General features: G+C 43.0%; 1 protein-coding gene across 4 annotated transcripts in view; it reads right to left on the reverse strand.

Moving 5' to 3' along the window:
- The window catches only part of PTPRG (protein tyrosine phosphatase receptor type G), a 410,991-nt gene that overhangs the window by 85,073 nt on the left and 306,789 nt on the right, over window positions 1-19,129 (reverse strand). For all 4 annotated transcript variants that reach the window (XM_080606410.1, XM_080606411.1, XM_080606412.1 and 1 more), the window contains 2 exons: window positions 18,555-18,712; window positions 13,601-13,793 (listed from right to left, as the gene is read on the reverse strand). In XM_080606410.1, coding sequence (XP_080462536.1) covers window positions 13,601-13,793; window positions 18,555-18,712 — 351 coding nt within the window. The remainder of the gene's footprint in view (window positions 1-13,600; window positions 13,794-18,554; window positions 18,713-19,129) is intronic.

The following is a 19,129-nucleotide window of genomic DNA, read 5'->3' on the forward strand; positions in this document are numbered from 1 at the left end:
AGAAAAATATATGAAGCTCTCCTAAATAACTGAGAGAAAACAAACAGGGAGAACTGTGCCTCACTCTAAGAGCCAGTGTTTTTTTCTTTAATGTCCTTGCCTACAGTAACAGCTTAGGCTGCAATCCACTGAGACCAATGGGATTTAATACCACCTGCAGCTGCTTTCTGCTCTCCAGAGTAAAGGTAGAGAGAGAGACCATTCTCTGCAGGCAAGTTGCTTAGTTCTTTGACTTAACTTTAGTCCTGGCATTTGCATATATATTTTAACTTGATTACTTAAGAGCTGTGCATTTCAACATTCACAAGTTCCCTTAAATCTGAACCCCACCTTTCCTGGCACACAGTCTCCTGCTGTATGAAGGGGGTAAATAGTCTGGTGTGCTCTGCAGGCTCTGGAAATAGTAACCTCTGAAAATATGACACTATTAGTTCAGTAAGCATTCTCCTCTTAACACAGTACATTTTTGTACATGAGAAGCAATTACTTTTCATTCCTTTTTCTACATGTTTTCCTTCACAGTCTCTGAATTGTTTGTCATTAAAATATCACCAGCACAGGGAGGACAGCCTTGATGGCCCTTAGCCATTTCCTTCTCTTATCAGGCAGGGAAACCCTCCAGCCAGCCTCCGAAATCCACAGCTTCCTAACCACATCCATAGCAGAGAGGCACAAGTTACTTCTCGCCTCAGCTGAAGTCGGTGGGGAGGTCAGCACAGAACAGCTTAACTAGGTGGTGAAACTACAGCTTCTGCTTACTGGAGATGCCCAGACCCAAACTTCTCCAGGGAAGACCAAGCCCTGGCACAAAACCAGCACGAACGCTTCATGCGATGCAGAGCACAGCCCGCTCCCAGCCGCTGCAGAAAATACTTTTCAAGCAATTGAAATGTGAAGGTCAAGGTACTAATGAAGAACACTAGATGGCACTCATATGCTATCTATAAAGTCCATCATGCACTTTCCAACTATAGAGTTTAGATTTTTTCCAAGCTTTAAAAATCGTGTTTAAAATACACAATTCAGGACAGACTCTTACATTCGCTTTCCAAATATAAACTCTGAACCAAGAAAAATGACTTGAAATGATACCTAAACACATGTGCTGTGGCAAAGGAGATGGCCACTTCTGCCAGGGAAAGTCAAAGTGTCACCTAGCCCATCGTGCTGATACTGTTTTCAAAATTATTTTTCCCAATATGACTTTTCCATTTAAAGTCAGCACAGTCAGGTTACACGAACTCTGCAGCTATATATTTGGACATTATTTCGCTTCTAGGGAGTCCTGGCTGTACTGAAGGGGAGAAATGTCTGTTTCTAGGCCTGGAGTTCCAGGTTGGTCTTGTAGCTCTGAAATACTCAAATAGTTAGGGTTCCTAAATAAAAATGAATAAATGTCGTAAACAACAATATTACCATTGCAACAGAAAAACACCTGACAAATGTATTTGTGCAGTTACAATTCACATTTTGTAGGCAGTCTGAACAAAAGAACGTATATTGCAGAAATATGCTTGGGCAGGCTTCGGTGTTTGCTCCTATCATGAGCGGTGACGATCTTGCAGTTTTGCAGCAGATCCTTCTGCTTAGCACAGAAAGATCCAGCACAGCAAACAAACCCTGCAGTATCTCATATCACTTGCTTGTTGACCAAATGAGTAAAAGTTTCTATTTATGTTGAGTAGAAGGGACCAAAACTTCATTCTGCTGGCAACCCAGCTCGGGTGCTGCGGAGCACGGCTGAGGGGCACAGCTGAAAGCAGTCACAAGGATTTACAGAGCTTCGTGAGCCTCGGTGTGCCTCTCCACGCTCACCTCTTTCCTCTGAGTTCTCACTTACATCACCGTTTATTGATAACTGCACCAATAAATCATAGCTGCTCCCTTTGAAGCCCTTTTCATCACAGAATTACTCCTCAAAATGCTACGCCAGCCTTTACTGTTCCACCTAGTCAAATCTGATGGGAGACAGAAGCCCATAGTGAAGGACTACCCAGACCTAAAAGTCCTATCCAGTCCTCCTCCGTGGGGATATTCAGAGATTTATATAGTTAAAGTAATCATGCATCAAATTGTTTTAGAAATAATTCAACCAGATACCCTTCAGGACAGACAGAGATCTACCTGAATTGCAGTACCCCCTCGGAACCATCCCTAGCGAGCTGTTTTTCAGACAATGACCCCAAGCCACCCTAGGGAGAGGAGACTGCCACGTTCTCGATTCCACATCACCCTTCGCAGCCAGCATCAATGCAATGCAGAACAGCTCATACCAATCAGGAGAAAGAAGCAGGTATATCCGAAGGGTAAATAAATGGAGACTCACAGGCTCGAAGTTAAGACGCCCTCCATGACTGTGCATCCTGATCCAAGAGGGATACGAGCACTCTAGGCAGCTGGGTGACTCCAGTAACTTCCCCGAGACACACGCTAACGGGTTTTGACTGGGGCCACTGCATGACTGGGGCAAGCTGCCTTCACAGCCAGCTACAAGGAGATTGAATTTACGATACCTGCTATTTCACAGTAAATAACGTTACAAACTTTTTATGACTCAGTACGACTTCGTTTCAGTAACTCCAAGGCACGTAGAAGAACCTGATGTAATTAAGTAATAACCAGCATTTTCTGCTCAGCCACTTCTTTTTTTTTTCTTTTTACAGTTTATGAATGGGCAAAAAAAAGAAATCTTTTTTATAAAATGAAACATATGGTTTTATTAATTTAACCAAACCTGCTCAGGACACAGTGGAATAATAATAAAAAAAAAACTTGATCCAATAATTCAATTTGATGATTTAATTAAAGAGATACATAATAACGTAGCAAATGTCTGAAAAGCAAGAAAGAAGTGCAATGAATTGACCATTTATAAAACAACTGGCATTTTCCACAGACCTAATTTTCCTTTCAATATTCTGTATGCCTTGGATTTTCTGTAGAAGATTAAAAGAATTGCAGGCTTCTCTTTTTTTTTTTTTTTTTAATGCTAAAGAGCGTCTACTGATTTTACAAAATGTGCAGCTGAAGAACAAACAGATGCAGAAAGGTTGGGAAGCCTGCATGTTCCTCTGGATTGAATAAGATTGCACTGAAGAGAAACTCGAGTGTTTTTTTTTTTGTTGTTATTTTGGTTTTGTGCTTTTAAACTGGGCTACATAAGCAAAGAATCCAGTGAATTCATGACTGCTTGAGAGAAAAAAAAAAAAAAAAAGAAGCAAACCCAACAACCGGCAACATTTCACACTGAAATAGCAAATCTCAGCTATTTTTAGGTAAAATATTACTAACGCTCTATTTTAAATTCAGATCCTTCAGGATAATAAAAATATCGAGGGGGATTTCAGGACGACTTTCTGTGCTATAATGCAATCCAGAGCAGAGACACCTGAACCGGCTCTGCATAGGTGCGGTGTGATGCCCGAGCCACTGGGCACTGCTGGCCTCCTGGAGGCAGAACAGCCTCGCGGGGGCCACAGGGCTGCACCTGAGGGGCACTCACTGGCAGGGACATTCGCAGCACCAGGGCCATGCCATGCAGCAGGCTTTGTGTGGAGCATGTCCTGGACCTCTCCGAATAAAAACCCCAAAGCTCACCAGCTTACAGTCAGTCCTGTTGGAGATAACCCAAACTGGGAAGCTGGCAGGCACGCTGGCTCTTGCTTTTCGGAGAAGTCCTGCAGAAAAAGGAGGGCTGCATGGGTGCATCCGGAGGGAAGCCCTCTGACCTGACTGTAGCAGCGTTCCCAGCTGTCGGCCACATGGGGGGCTGCCTGGCAGCCTGGCTGTGTCGCTTCACTGCAGATCAGCCTGCCCGGGAAGGCCGGGGGCAAGCCAGCATCTTGGCCAGCCTTGTCCTCCAGGGCTCACTCAAGCCTAGAGCAAACCTGTTTGCCACTTGTGGACAAATGCAGCATGCTAATACGGTCCTAAACGTTGGCCAGGCCAGCCATACAGCAGAGAATTATTTTCTTCATGTTAAAAACATTCCAATGGGCTGGAACAAACAAAATTAATTTAACAACTCCACATTCATCTCTTCCATAATTTGATTTGTATGTTGTATTTGGCTACGTAACCTCCACAAGGCTTTCCTAACTGAAGCCCGATAAAGCTTAATCCAAAAGCTCCTGGCAGCTCCATTTCAGAGAGATGAAAGACAAAAAGGGGGCTTATTGTTTTGCAAAAATTAACCACTGATATTCAGATACACCCATGACTGCGGAAAGGGCATGTAAGAGATTATAACAGCTTTTTTTTATTATTATTATTTTTTATTTAACAAAAAAGCAGCCTACATTTGTTTTTCAGAGGGAAAAGCAAAACCAGCCAAACTTCCTGGGTTTCATTATGCTTTTTGCATATGCTACCTATGGTTATAAAAAGAACTATTTAGGGAAAGTTTGACAGAGCACAGGAACTGTATTTTGGATTATTTCTTGTATATCTTCTCCCTGTACCGCAGGTGCCTCATGTGATGAATCCAGTGGTACTGGGCTCAGAGGGATTTATAAAATCCTCTAAAAATGTTCCAAGTTAGCTCTTCTGTGCATAGAAATGTCACCACTTTAAAGGCAGTTATTTCTAGCTATGTTCTTTTTCCCTCTTTTGGAAAATCCCACTCTCTCCCTCATGTCTCAGCAATACAAAACTGCTGTTCCTCTCGCTGATGCCGTGGGATATGCATTGTGTGGTAGAGCTGTGACATTTTTCTTGCACAGAAAAGCACTGTGCCAGTGCAGTCCTCAATCCCTTGTGGTGAGCTGGGCAGGGGTCTTCTGAAGCCACTCATACACGGAGCGAGGAAACATCTGCACCGGGATGTGCCCCCAGCATGTTGCTGGCTCAGGAGTGCTCAGAGGTAGCTAAATTACAGGGATGAGGGGCTTGTATTGCTCAGGTCTGCAGCTGCTGGCCGTAAGTGAGAGGGGCTTCACTTCTCCTTTTTCTCACCTGTTCTGGAAATGCACAGGGACTGGTGGCAAGAAATCCTGTTCCTTCCTTGCAATGAAGGAGTGAAGCACATGCTAGATAGGGGATTTCTTCCCACAAGGTCAGGAGAGGAGAAACTGAGAGGCCAATACAGGGGTTGCAACCCTTCCTTTCTTCCCCATAAGGGCAATCAAGTTGGTGGCCAAGCTCTCGGGGCAGAGAGGGTGCTTATTTCCCCTCTGCCTCAGCACTGGGAAGGAGCTGGAAGAGATGGTCTGCAGGACTGACGGACCACTTGCTGCCACGATGCCCGACTCAGCCCCAAGTTCCACTAGCTGATTTCAGAGAAGCCTGAAAACAGCATCATCGATGCCTGTGCTATTGGCAAAATACTGCACCACGTTCACTCAGCCTGCACAAACCTGACTGCAGTCAAGACAGAAGCCATGCCACTAACAGGGAAGGGAAGAAAAATACTTTCAACAGTATGTACTTACATATACACACTTATATACCCTTGCTCATTATTAGACCCTTAAAACTTCAAATAAGCCCCGAAATGCAGAAATATGGGTTATACACCAATGAGAAAACTCACACTTGCTTTAAGTGCCATGCCAACAGCATTGTGGTAACGGAGGTGATGCAGTGCCAGCTTCAGCTACCTTGCTTTGGTGTGGCACGGTGGAAATGCCTGAGAAGAGAATGCGACCCGTGACAAACAACAGCATTCTTTTGGCTGTCTGATTCAATCTTGGAGTTCAGCAAGGGCTGTGTTCCCAAAGGATAACAAATAGACTACGAGGATCATATGCAGAGACAACACATGCTCTAATACATAGAGAAGTGCTGAGAGGCATACTTACAACATTTTTGCCCTTCTCCTTTTACTAAACGTTTGCATTTCTTTGCTTTGCTTTCCTGTATGCTGTTAACTTCTTGCAGTGCTTATAAATGACATTATTAGTATATAAGGATAATTGCTTTAAAGAGAAGCATGTATTTTTCCTTTACCTTTGCCTTTACTTTGCCAGCAGGCATTTGCAGGCTCCGGAGCATGCTGTACACGCAAATATTTGTGTTGATCTACTTCAATCCACAGACAGAATGTAGCTAGGAGACAGACTATTTATCTTCCCTGCTCTTACCTTTCACTGTGCTTCAAACAAGGTTGTTTCTTAAGGTGTAAGGGACATTGACAGACCCCGCACTTGTTTTATGAGCACCATGAAGCAACCTCCCGAGCTAACCAGCGTGGGGGGCACTTCTGACACAGGGGCTCTGGGCAGGCGGGCTTTGCCCCTCTGCTGCCTGCCCGTTTCCTGAGGTGAATGTACAGCCAGCGTTCGGAGTGCATTTGATTCCTTCCTGTATGGCTTTCTTTGTAGCATTTGAGTTTCCATGGCATCACAGCGACGGACCCTGTTTTACTGAAAGGCATGGGCTATGCGTTTTACTACGTTGTGGTTGAGCCCAAATATTTCATAGGTTTCACAACCACCACTTCTACAGCTACGGCCTGAATCCTCAGCAGGCGCAGATCAACCTTGCTCCATGCTGGGCTAAGCTGATGCCTGCCGAGGATCTGCCCTGCAAGCTTTGTGTTTATATTACACATGCCTGCACACACAGAGGGTGCCCTGTGTTTAAAGTGTACACCCGCCTCCTTATCTGTACAGTGCACCTGATACACCACGTGTGATCACGTTCAGAGGCACGTGCTCATCGGTGTGGGGAGCAAGAGGGAATTCCTGCTGGAAGGACGCGTCTCTGCTGCGTTTGCCAAACCGCCGTGTCTGGGTGAGGGTGGCTTGCACCACGAGGCATAGGAGGGACAAACCAACAGGGCAGGCAGAGCGTCCTGGTATGTGCCTCATATGTCCAAAATCAGGGTGGGAAAGTGGCTTCCCTTTTGCAGATTTTGGAGGCTTTTTCCTATGCGAGGGATTTGCTGCAGGCGTTCATGGTACAAAGTACAGTCAACACTGAAATTAAAATCAGTACTTCTGTGGGCCATACAGCTAGACCAGTAGGTAGGCAGCGCAGAAATGAATTCCCTGGAGGGTTTAAGTGGAATAAATCATCAAGCTCCCTTACAAGTACTCAGCTCTGCTAGCTTTAGTGGCAGCTACAAACCCAAACCACGTTTCAGCTTTCACACCAAATTCCTCTTGCTCTTTTGGTTCGGGCCTTTCATAATATCTAAACAAGTGCAAGAATTACTGCTTATTAATAAACCTACTGGCACGCTGCCCACTACATTCAGGTGTGGACACACGCCGTGCTCACATGACAACCTCACCAAGGTTACGACAGGTGAAAAGAGAAGCCTGCAGAACAGAGCCGCTGCGAGGGGAGACATGAGGTCAAGTACATGCACCTCACCTTTTTGTACCTGACTCCCTTTTAAAATGGGTCAGGCCTTTTGCTGTAATGCTTTGTCTTCTACCTGACTAATGCAAGAACCTTTGGAAGAAGCCTGTTCTCTCCTGCTTTTGCACACTGTGCTCCAAGACAACTGCGTGTCCAAGGAAAGCAAATCTGAGGTGGAAAGGATGAGAAATACCCAAGGAGCAGACTGATTTCTGCCTGAAGAGATTACAGCAGGTACCCAAGGTTCATGTCAGAAGAGACTATCGCAGCAGTAAGGGAGTACATTTACTAGGAGCACTGAGGCGTAGTGGCAGCTGGGCAAGTCCACAGTGCAGAGAAGATGCAGGGCAAGCAATTAGCAGCACGGCGTTACCACCCTCAAGTGCAACCTTTTGCACCGAGTCAGCCTGCTGCGCCAGCTGAAATCCTAATAATGATACATGGATTCATCTGCACCAGCACACAGTAGTAGGGCACTGACCTGATTAAAGTACACAGCCCATGAAAGGGGAATGGAATCGGAAAAGGACAATCTTCATAACAATATGAAATCAGAAAGGAAAGGAGGAAAAGTCCGGTCATCCAAGGAAACGGGGAAGTAGTTGTTACTCTATGAGGAAATCAACCTGTAAAACAGATTCTTCCAAAGCATGAGAACAATCAAGTGGTAAATATATCATAAATTAACTAAAAAGGTTCTCATTCATAAGATATTTAAGATATCTTTATATATTTAGATATTTATTCCTAAGATATTTAAGGAAAATAAAGAGTATCATTTTGCTTTAGCAATTCCAAATTAAGATGTCAATAATGTGCAATTTTAAATTTATGTTTACAATGTTGTAAATTTAGATGCTGCTTCAGGTAGGAGATTACACTTATTGCTATACAACATTTTGGGGTCAGTTAAGTCTGCATAAAATATATGCATGGCATTCTGTAAGAGCAGAATTTGTCTGCCCTACCCCCCTTTTTGGCCTCCCAGAGAGAACCTAAGGGCATGAAGAGACCGTGAAGTTGTTTTGAGAGAGTTCTCATAAAACATGGGCATTTAGAAAGGAAAACAAATTACTGGGAGTAATAACAAAGGCTCTAATTGAGGCAAACAACTTGTTCTCATTGAGAAAAACTGCTGTCAGTGCTCTGAACTATCTGCCTCAGAGTGACGTTGTCACTGCACCGCGCTGAATCTCCAGCAAAACTTCAGACAACGCCGCAGCGGCGATGCACTCCAGCACAGCGATGCCGTGCCACGCCATGCTATGCCATGCAGAAAAGACAACACCTTCTTTGCAGAAAGCCTAGCTTTCTTTCCTGTTGTCAGCTGCTGTGAAGTAGTGAATGTGAACTAAAGTGCTTTGCTTGAGCGGTGCTCTACCTTTGAGTGCAGGTTGCTAGCTGGAGCCATGCGGGAAGGAAAATCCAAGTACCTTTTGGGTAGTTTTAGTGGCACTAAGTTACAATGACCTCCAAACTGTGTATCACTATGGCTTGACAAAGAGGAAAAAGGAAAAGGATCACCTGTACACTACTAGAGAAATGTCCCAGCTGTTCGGTTAGAGTTCGAAGTTTTACTAGAGTGAATTTATGACTGCTTATTATTTAACTTAGTCTAGGATCATAATTAAAGATGGTACTCTAAGGCGAATTCCCACTGATGGGAAACGGCATCATTTGAGACTCCAGCAAAGAGTAATCAGACACCTTTGGGGAAGTAATCAGGCATCTGTGAAAGAAAACTCTGATGTCAAGAGCCCCTCACATGGGATGCTTGTTTAAGTGTTGTGAGGCTTGCAGCACGTTTAATGAGGCAGAAAGGTTAAAGGTTTTTTCTTTCAGAGTTAAAAAAACATAAAGAAACATTTGATAATCCTAATCAGGAGCAAAATAAAATGGGCAAATATTGTTGCACTTGGAGTACATCCTGAAGCAAGGAAATGAAACACCTTTTCTTCCTGAGCTCCCATGCCTACACTCTCACCGAAGCAGGTAATGTTTTGTAAATATCTCTCTCCTTGACGGGACAACATATGAAAGTAGTAAAGAACATGCAGAGTCAGGTCCTTGAACTGGATAGACTTTTATGTAAGAATTCTGTTTATGTGTCTCCTAAGAGCGATGTACACTATTAAACTGATAACTAATTAGCAATAACTCTAGCAGAGCTGCTTGAACGCTGCCTGTGAAAAGCCAGGAACACAATACGTGACAGGACAGAGCAACACAGTCCTAAGCCACAGAAGACAGGCCAGGTAAGAAAGGAGACAATTTTAACAGAGAAGGTCATGTGCAAAAACCCCAACACTGCCACTGCCTGTTACTCGCAGTATTGGCGAGTATTTTACATACACACTCCTGGTTTAATAAGTCTGTACGGAGAAGTACAGAGAACCCACAAATTGGCAAAACTTTATATAAAATGGCACTGTAACACCGGTGAGTCCTCCTGTTAAATTTTACAGGCCTGATGATCTGCATTATTTAACAGCATGGTCCACGGTATGTCTTGAAGCTCTAAAAGTTTAACCTTCTTAAAAGACATTGTTGCATGGTGGTTTATTATCGATCCACCAACTGCTACTGTTATATAGCTGAACTGTGCACATCCTGAAAGGTACATTTCAGAAATAATATATTTAAAGGTGATCCGTATGGTTCCTTGAAACAGCTCCAGGGTCAACTTCAGAATTAAGAACAGTTCCTAGGCTCTGATTCAGCAAAGGTCTTACACATATGCTTTTAGTCCAGGCATACCAGCAGTCCTCAAGAGAACTGTTTTAAATTGGCTTTTGCCAATAGGAGGAAGGAATGAGATAAAGGAACCAAAGAAAACTCTTCTTGCTAAGTACTAACACAAAAGGAAAACTGGAGTTTCCACCCTCAAGTGAAAAATAAGTCCTCTACAGCATTTAAAATCAACTAAAACATTTTCCCCATCTTGTATTCTGGTTATTGTAAACACTGCCACTTCCCCTTATTGCCTCTTTAAAATTAAAAAAAAAAAAAAAAAAAAAAAGGAAACAGAGGAGAGTAACCACAAAAGAAAAGACATAACATTCACATTGGCTAACAAACAGGATCGAAATTCACTGACAGTTTTTGGTTGACTTAAAACAACTTTTCCCAGAAGACATTTTATTTACCAAATGCTACCACTTACAGGGCTTTTCTAAGGAAATACTCCGAGGACTTGCATAAAGTGAGAAATAGTTTTCCTCCAGTGTATCTACAGGTTATGCCACTGGTCACGGTTCTGTGACCTGAGATAGCTTTGATAGCTCGGAGAAAAGCCGTTCCCGTTTGCTGCCAAAACGTTCAGATACCACGCTTCTCAATGGACAGCCGCAGAGCTGCATCGCTTTGTGCTGAGCTGAAACTCGCCATTCACCGGGGAATTCTGAAAATTATGCTGAACATTATGCAAATTGTTCTGGGCACATTTTCCTCCAAACTAAGGAAGGCTTACGTAACAAACACTACGCCGTTTTCTAGATTAGCAATACTGCCCACAGACTTAATAGTGTGTGACAGAAGAAACAAATTGCAAAAATTCACACCGACAAACAAATCCAAACTTCCCCTCCAGAGCTGAAGACCATCACAAACCACACCACCTTGCAGCAAGTAAAAGACACGTTTTCATGACCTTGCCTTCTTCCACAACACACAGATTGAAGCACAGGGAGAGCGTACAGGAGCCAACATGTGACAGCCATTGGTCACATTGCTTAATGCCATGGAAAGAAAGCACTGAGACGCAACCATGAGGTGTGCAGAAGAATCTGCATAAAATAAATTTGTTATGCTAACCCTACGCTCTTATATTTGTATGCTAGACTGTCTGGCTGAGAGGCACTCTGTGCATCCAGCTTCTCAGTACGTTTGCATGAATGACACTATATAAAGAGGTACTGTATTTACTAGCTGAATAAACAATAGGTTTTGCTTTCACTCAAGTATTATGACTTCAACTCATTTTATTTATATGTCAGTAGTTCAGAATGTGCAGTAGACCAGGCACATCATCACTGTTCACCTTTGTCAAAGAAGGGGCCAGAAACATCCATGTTGTTATACCTCTAGAACAGCTATAACTGATCCCTGTAACCTTTGGAGGATACGCTACAATCCATTTTGTGTTAGTAACACTGCAGCAACCTATTTATTTTTAAGTTCGTGAAAAAAATGCACCTATTTTCAGTGTCCCCTGGTGTGCACACAACCCAAAAAGTGACAGGTTGACAGAGCTGGTACAAAAAGACTGGCTGCCCAGCCATTAGCCTCCTATAGCAAAAGCTCGAGGGGAAAAAAAAAATCACTGACTTCAGCATCGTCCCTGCCATTAGATGGCACGCTGAACGCTGTCACATCACTGGAAGAGGGGATACACACGGCCCCTACCTAAAAGTCACTGATGAGCACGTTGCAAGCTCAAACTCACAGGCGTGCATGAGCACAGAGCATTACAGTACCTGGACATGTTGGGAGAGGACCCAGAGAGAACTTTCTGTGGAAACCCGTCCACAAGCGTGTAAGATGTTAAGCACCCAGGTTCGAAGCTATCCAAACGTGGACTAGTGTTTATGAAGCTCTCTTGATCCAGTGGGTTGGCTCACATCATGTTAACTAAACCATGTGTACTTGCCTGAATCTGGGTCTTAAGAGTCCATAAGGAGCAAAGTTAGTGAGAATCTTTCCAGTTATTTCCAGTGCCCCTTCAATATCAACCTTTCCAAGCTCAAGATCAGCCCATTAACTACAGAACTTAGTGTTTGTAATGCCCTTAATTGTGGGTTTGAGATCTTTACTGTGGGGTGAAAATCACCCAGAACATTTTTATAATCTTAAAAACCTTCCAGTGAAGTGAGGAATATTCAGCGGCATGTGGCCAAAACAGTAAAACCTTGAATATTATACCACGTGTACCAGAGGGTACCTTGGCTGCACTCAAAATAATAACTAGAGAGTTTTGTCACTTTTAACATAACGTAACCTATTAACTTTCATCACTGTTCTGGGTAGGTAACAAGTACACAGGATATAACTGAAGAAATAAATATTGACACGTGTTGCTGTTAAAACACTGATTGAAAACTGTAGACCAGAGCATCAGAGCATAGCAGGGTCTCTTCATTCCCAAGATCTCCTTCTCACTTCTGATGTAAATTTTCTGTCCCAAGGCTGCCTTTAATGTACACGAGGTTTGTGTACGTGTATATTATATATATAAAAGTAAGCACGCTCACAGAATAATGAGCCCTGAGAAATACACTCTTTCAGCACTCTCGTGGGAGGGTGAGGCTGCTGAACGCAGCTGTTTTCATGATTCACATCTCAAACTACGCTCTATGTGCCTGGCCAGGTGAAAATGCCAGGTACGCAAGGGCAGATTGTAAATCTGCTTAGTTGTTTCCTTCTGGCAAACTGCCCCCTCTTCTTTTACCTTTACTCAGGACTGGTTAAGCACCAAGCACTTTTCAAGACTGAAGACTGGGAACTACATGTCATTCCTCCTACCTATAAATAACACCAGTCAATAAAATAAAGGCAAATAAAGGTAGTAAATGATATTTATTTCTAGTCTTATTTTAACCAGTACACATTTCTCTCAGAATTTTTGATGTGCTCCTCTAGCCAGGGCTGTCTGTGCCAACGCAACAACTGCAGCCTCCCTCCCACCCCCCTCCATCCAGCTCATTATCCAGTGTCTGACAGAAGCGAGCACCAGCTGCTCTACAAAAAGGCACATGAAACACTTCAGCAAGACATTATAAAATCACCTGTCTATAAGGAAGAGGGTTTTTTTCCCAGTCACCATTACCAAAAGATTGAGACAAACTTTTAATTAAAAGGTCGGCAGTTCTTCAGAACTCCTGTTACTTGTAAAAAATGAAAACCATGACCACATCTGGATACCCTATTTCCATTCAAACACCCAATGAGTCACTGCTAACGGGGCCAAAATTTTACTGCTGACCCTTTTCGTTAGCATTTCCTATTTGTCAGGCATCTCTAAGGTCCTACAGCCAGTTGGCAGAAACAGGGACATCAGCAGTTTGGGACTTGCAGATTCTGGGGCTTTATCACCATGGTACCTCACGACAGTGAGTTTGACAGGTAACTGTAGGCACACACAGGATTGGTTAATTTATTAACAGATACCAACAAAGCATACCTGCATACACCGCACTATTTCTTTGGCAGCTCGCAGCTATCCTCAGCACGACTTAATGAGAAAGCAGACAAAAAAATCTCTCATTAGTCAAGTGCAAAATTCATAAGCATAATCTACCTTTGGAAGCTTCTGTGCCGAGTGGATTTTCCAAGATGTCTGTCATATCTTGGCTCCAAGCATCCTTCACAGCGGACTTAGACACCTTCCTGTTGTTCAGGCTTTGCTGTGGTCGGAAGTTATTCCTCAGGTACTCCACGGACTTGACATGGTCTTGTTGCTCAGTGGTGAATATGGAGTAGAAAGCCTCCAGCTGACCACAGTCATCATGGCAGGGAAGAGAAAGGACATTAATTAGAAAACAATGTGGTGAAATCCGGGTGGCTGATAAGAAAGTAAAATAGCAGGAAGTGTTGATGCCAAGACTGATAAACCATGTGGGAAGTCGGGCTGCCCACTGAAATCACTGCCAACCGTCTTATCTCAGCACAGGGCTTATCCTGCTCAGCAGAAGAGAAGACCTTCGAGCAACTCACTGTTGTCTGTCATGGGCAAGGAAATGTTTGCCCTTTAGACCCTCTGTCTGGACGGATTTCATGTGTGACAGCCACGCCAAACCCTCCTCATTGCTGGCACCATTTTATTTCGTAGTATCATGCCAAAAAATGTTTCCACCCCAAAAGCCCTCTCCAGGAGAGGGTGACGTTACCTTAGCTCTGAATCACGATGCCTAGCTGCCAGGCTGAGTGAGCTCCATGGCCAGCTCTTGCAGCACTGTTGCACAAATGTCACTGCGGTTGTCCCAGTTTTATGGAACCGGCACCCAAACCCCAGAGCTGACTTGCCCAGGAGCAGGTCAGTAGCAGAGCAGCACAATCTGAGGGCTCCCTGCTCCAAGCACCCTGACCTCCCTACCAGCCACTGCTCCCTCTGACACCTAACTACGGGGTGAGAAAAAATAACACAAAATGGTCACAGTGAGCACATATTCCTCTGGGAATACGTTTCCTCAGTTGTGTTCAGATCTGAGCTATTTTTAATAAAATGTATTAACCTGTGAGAAAGAACTGTAATTGGAAAACTTTTCCATTAGTTTGTATCTCAGCATTTCCTAGAAGGAAATTTCTAGCAAACTAAGGTGAAGATATTTTCAGCTAATGTTGTTCTCACAGCTATCAAGGTCAGCATAGCATTTACAAATAGCTTGTTATCGTTCAGGTCAAGAACTAGAATCAGTTATGTCGCTGCTGGAAAGGTTGAAGAAGACAGAGCAAAGAAGGACTCACTGCTGATATTGTTTACAGCAATTACATAATATTGATAGTATGGATTTGGGGAATACAGAATGGCCCATGACTTTAAAAAGGGACTTACACAACACTCATAGTTTAATAGGTCACTCTGAAAGCTACATACTTTTCATTAAGTGCATCTGCTCTAAAAGCTATGGAAATGAATGCGAGTCCTGAAACTTGCAACTGGGAAAAATTATCATTGTAGCCTCAGTTGATAGTGCTGATAACAATAATCAAAGGAAGCTGCAATGGAGCAGCTAAGCATCCTCTGCTGAACCAAGAGACACTCGCTATCGATATTTAATTTCCCTTCAAACCAGTAAACAGAAACTCCCTTCTGCTGCTGCTGCCATCCAGCTTGCCTGTTCTGCTGGGCTTGACGATTCTCGTTACTGGGTTGAAATTGGTAAAACTTCTCCAACCCCCAAGGCACGAGAGAGTCAATTTCTACACTTCTCATTTCAAAAGTCAGTCTCTCTGGAGCGGGGAGGTGTGCTGGGCTGGCTAATGGGGAAATGTATGGGAACATTATCACTGTGAGCAGCACATGGACAACAGGAGGGAGAAGGGACGGACCTCGCAGCGCAGATCCTGAGTTTGGCAGATCTGTGCTCAAACACAAAGACGAGGGAACTGGGTCTCATAACAGGCAATCACTTCCAAGGTAACAGCACAACTCAGGCTTGTACGTTTTCAGTAGCAGCCTCCCCCCTCCCTACCCTTACTGTACAAGCAGGAAGCTGATGCAGAGCGAGGGGAGGCGACCAGCAGGGAGGGCTGACAGCTGGTGACTGGTTCCCGTCACAGGCAGGGTACCCAGGTGCTGCTTCCAGCCTTGTGTGCACTGATGGTGGGATCTGGATTAGACTTTTTCTGCATCTTAGATGAATGCCCCATTCTCTGGTTCTCAGCTGTAATCTTCTCTCTGATTCTTCAGAGAAAGATCTTGAAAAATCTTGAAAACTATTTCCTAATTAGCATAAGGCAGTCAGAAGCAATGATAGATAGGCTAAAAAAAAAAGTGGGTAAAGGGACTATCATCTTATACTTTTTTCTTAACAAAGAAACCAGATGATCCTGCTAAGCCCTATGCTTTCCCATGACATTCCATGTAGGCACTGACCGCAACTCTGTAAATATTTACCTACCTTTTTCCCTTCATGCTCTAGAACCAGTTTTGATGAAGCCAACTAACAGGCCTTAAAGTTACTCCATGAACTGGGTACCAACTGCTCCTTATCAAGTCAAGTCTCTAAGCTTACACTTCCATGACATTAATTGAATTTTTAAACTTTCAGTGAGAACTTTTAAAATATTTTCTTCTGCTGTGCTACCTTGGGGAGGGATAATTGCATTTTAACAATTGCCAATTCAAATATGATTTTTAACCTTCCCCTTTTTATGTGTTGAAGGATATATAAGTCATTTTGACTTCATTTTTACTATAAAAATATTATCTACCACAAATGAGAAATTAATTGATCTATAGCTGGCAGGAAAAAAAAGAAGAGTCACAGTCAAGGAGCTACGTTCATGCTCTTCAAGGAGTACAAGAGCTCCTGTTCAGAAGAACAAATGAAAAGCTGTTTTAAGACTGTTGTAGACAGAGAGAAACCTGATCTAAAATTCCAAGTCATGCAATTACAAACCATTAAAGCCTGATGCGCCCAGTTTTCTAAGGACTGGATATATAAATGGCAATTAAAAATACTAAAACTGTTATAAGCACAATGAGATACTCTGAGGTATGCATTATGAGAGATAATGCCATGCTTTGGGTCATTGAATGCACTTAGCTTGACAATGCATCTGCAGGGTGACACGGCTTGTCCTGTTTTGTTGTCTAATTATCGGGAGAGATGATGATGATGGAGCACTGAGAATAAAACAGAGAAGCCTCCACAAATGGACCACTTCAGTACTGTCCTTTTTACAGCAAGGTATTTTGCACAAAAGCAAGGATTTAATTGGAACAGCAACAAAGCTTAAACAATATCACTTTCCTCCTCTGGGATTACAGACTGCTTCATGGGGTTTGTGATAAAGAAGGTTAAACTGTGGCAATGGATTATACTGCACTGTTTCTGTTAGAGGAACAAATAATAATCATAGCAATGGCAGGGTGGCAGGCTCTTAAAATACACCCATCTAGAACTGCCAAGGGGAAGAATACTATTATTTATTCCACATGTGTTGTAGTATCAATGAAAGTCTGTCTACATACAGAATACCCAGCTCTTCAACCACACACACATTCATAAAGCAGCACAATGCCAAATTTTAAAGGCTTGGCTTGGCACAGTTACCGCTCTACAGCACAGGAAAGACGCTCTGCCAGGATAAAGTACCTTTATACCACAATAGTGATAGCCATAATTGGTATTTAGCAGTTCATTTGCATTTGTTAAAACAGAAAAAGAAGAAAAAAGTCCATGACCCACTCGATGTGTATACAGGGTGGTATGCAGGGTATAAAACTGAGTGTGGGTCAGGCCTCACAGCCACCCAGGAGTAAACAGTAAAGTTATTGATGTAGTGAAAAGCTACAAGGGCTTGCAAGTATCCTGCAGGCAAGGACAGAATTCAAAATGATCTTGACAATCAGAGAAACAGCCTGAAAAAAACAAAGGGTCCGATTCAACTGCGACCATGTGCAAAAAGTCCCACGCTTCAGCCAGAATCGTCGCCTGCGTGAACACTGATGTTCAGCAGCACTGCTAGAGAGTGCTCTGGAGAGAGCATCTAGCAAAAGAGTTCCTGCTGGCCACCAGCTGAACACGGGTAATAACATCGCGCTTTTGTGAAAAAGGTGAAGTAATACCAGCACAGGTGGCTCGACACATGCATCCTGCCATGTCCCCGAGCCTCAGGGGAGCCCAGCTGAAAGTGCTGAGACCTGAGCGTTTGAACAAGGCACTTCAAAAAAAACATGAAAGGGTTCCACAGGAGAAGCAATGGGATCCAGAAAAAGTGAAAACAAGCCTGGAGTGGGGACACAGCAATTGCCTTCCGCCCTTTTGAAATCCTTGAGAACCAACATCTGTCAGTCACGACCACCCTGTGAACTACTCCCTTAGAGTTTACAGAGTTAATGTATTTAAGAACTTTGCTTTGGTAACTCAAGACAGATGAATAAAGGAAAGACTAATTTCAGCAGGATGGTTTTCTAAAGATGACAATCTTAAAATGTCAAAAATACTCTTAACTGGTAAACATTTGACTGCATTTATCCATTACTTTATTGGGAACATTCTTCTCCAGACAAATCCCAGACATTGCATCTATTTGCATTAAAAGCTGCTATGTGCTAATTTTAAAGATTTGTGTACCAGCTCTCTAAGCACATAATGGCAGCTTTACTGTGTTACAAAAACAGTTAACCATGGAGAATTAATGGAAACACATCTTTTCTAATGTAATTAGTTCAAATTACTAAATCTGAGCAGAACTGAAATCACTCACTTTACTTTGAAAAGAAAGTTTCAATTAAAAAGAATAAAAGGGAACTCCATGTAAATATTTACACCACAGCTTAATTTAATCTTAACAAAAACAATACCAAATAAATCATTGAAAGGAAACTAGGTTTCATGTTGTACTGTCTTCTTAAGACTGATGGCTCTTGCTCAGAAACAATATTACTGAAGAAAAAAAAAATCACCAACACTTCCTTTTTTGTCAACAGAAACTTTTTTGTTCTCAAAATTGAAACATTGGGTTTTGAAAACACTGTCTGAAAGAGAGCAAATCAAGAGATTTCATGGACAAATTAAACACACCTGATGGTAAGAAATGGGAACAGGCTTCCGAAAAACAATCCACTCCACGATCTCGCTGCACGGAGGAGTCGTCAGGGAACCCGTGTAGCGGTAGTAACTCCCCAGCGATGCCGGCAGAAGGTCCCTCAGCACAAAGGGATCCAGAAAGGTCTCCTTCTCTGCGGGGGAAGATTGACAAGTAAAATTACACTTTTTTTTTTTACGTGTCTTTAAAACAGACATCACATTGATAGGCAGCCTAGCAAGGTGTAATGGCAACAACATATTTTATCATATATATATATATAATGAAGGATGGAAACACCCTATCAGGAAGTCTCTGTAAGAGTTGATGTGTTGATTATTATAAGAGCAGCCAAAATGCTAGTCAGTCCTATACTGCTCCTATTTAGAAGGCGTGCAGGTGTGAAATGCCCTTGTTATCCCACTGCTTTATGCTAGCACAGAAATAACACCGTATTCAGTGGCTTCAGCACTCAGTAAATTGCTCTTCAGCTTGATGGCAGTGAGTGTTTGTCAGAGCCTCGAAGGAACAAAGCTCGGTCCCAGCGGTCCCGCTTGTTGCTGCGTGACCA

This window comes from Anser brachyrhynchus (assembly GCF_964034855.1).
Source record: "Anser brachyrhynchus genome assembly, chromosome: 10".
Taxonomy (NCBI): Eukaryota; Metazoa; Chordata; class Aves; order Anseriformes; family Anatidae; genus Anser; species Anser brachyrhynchus.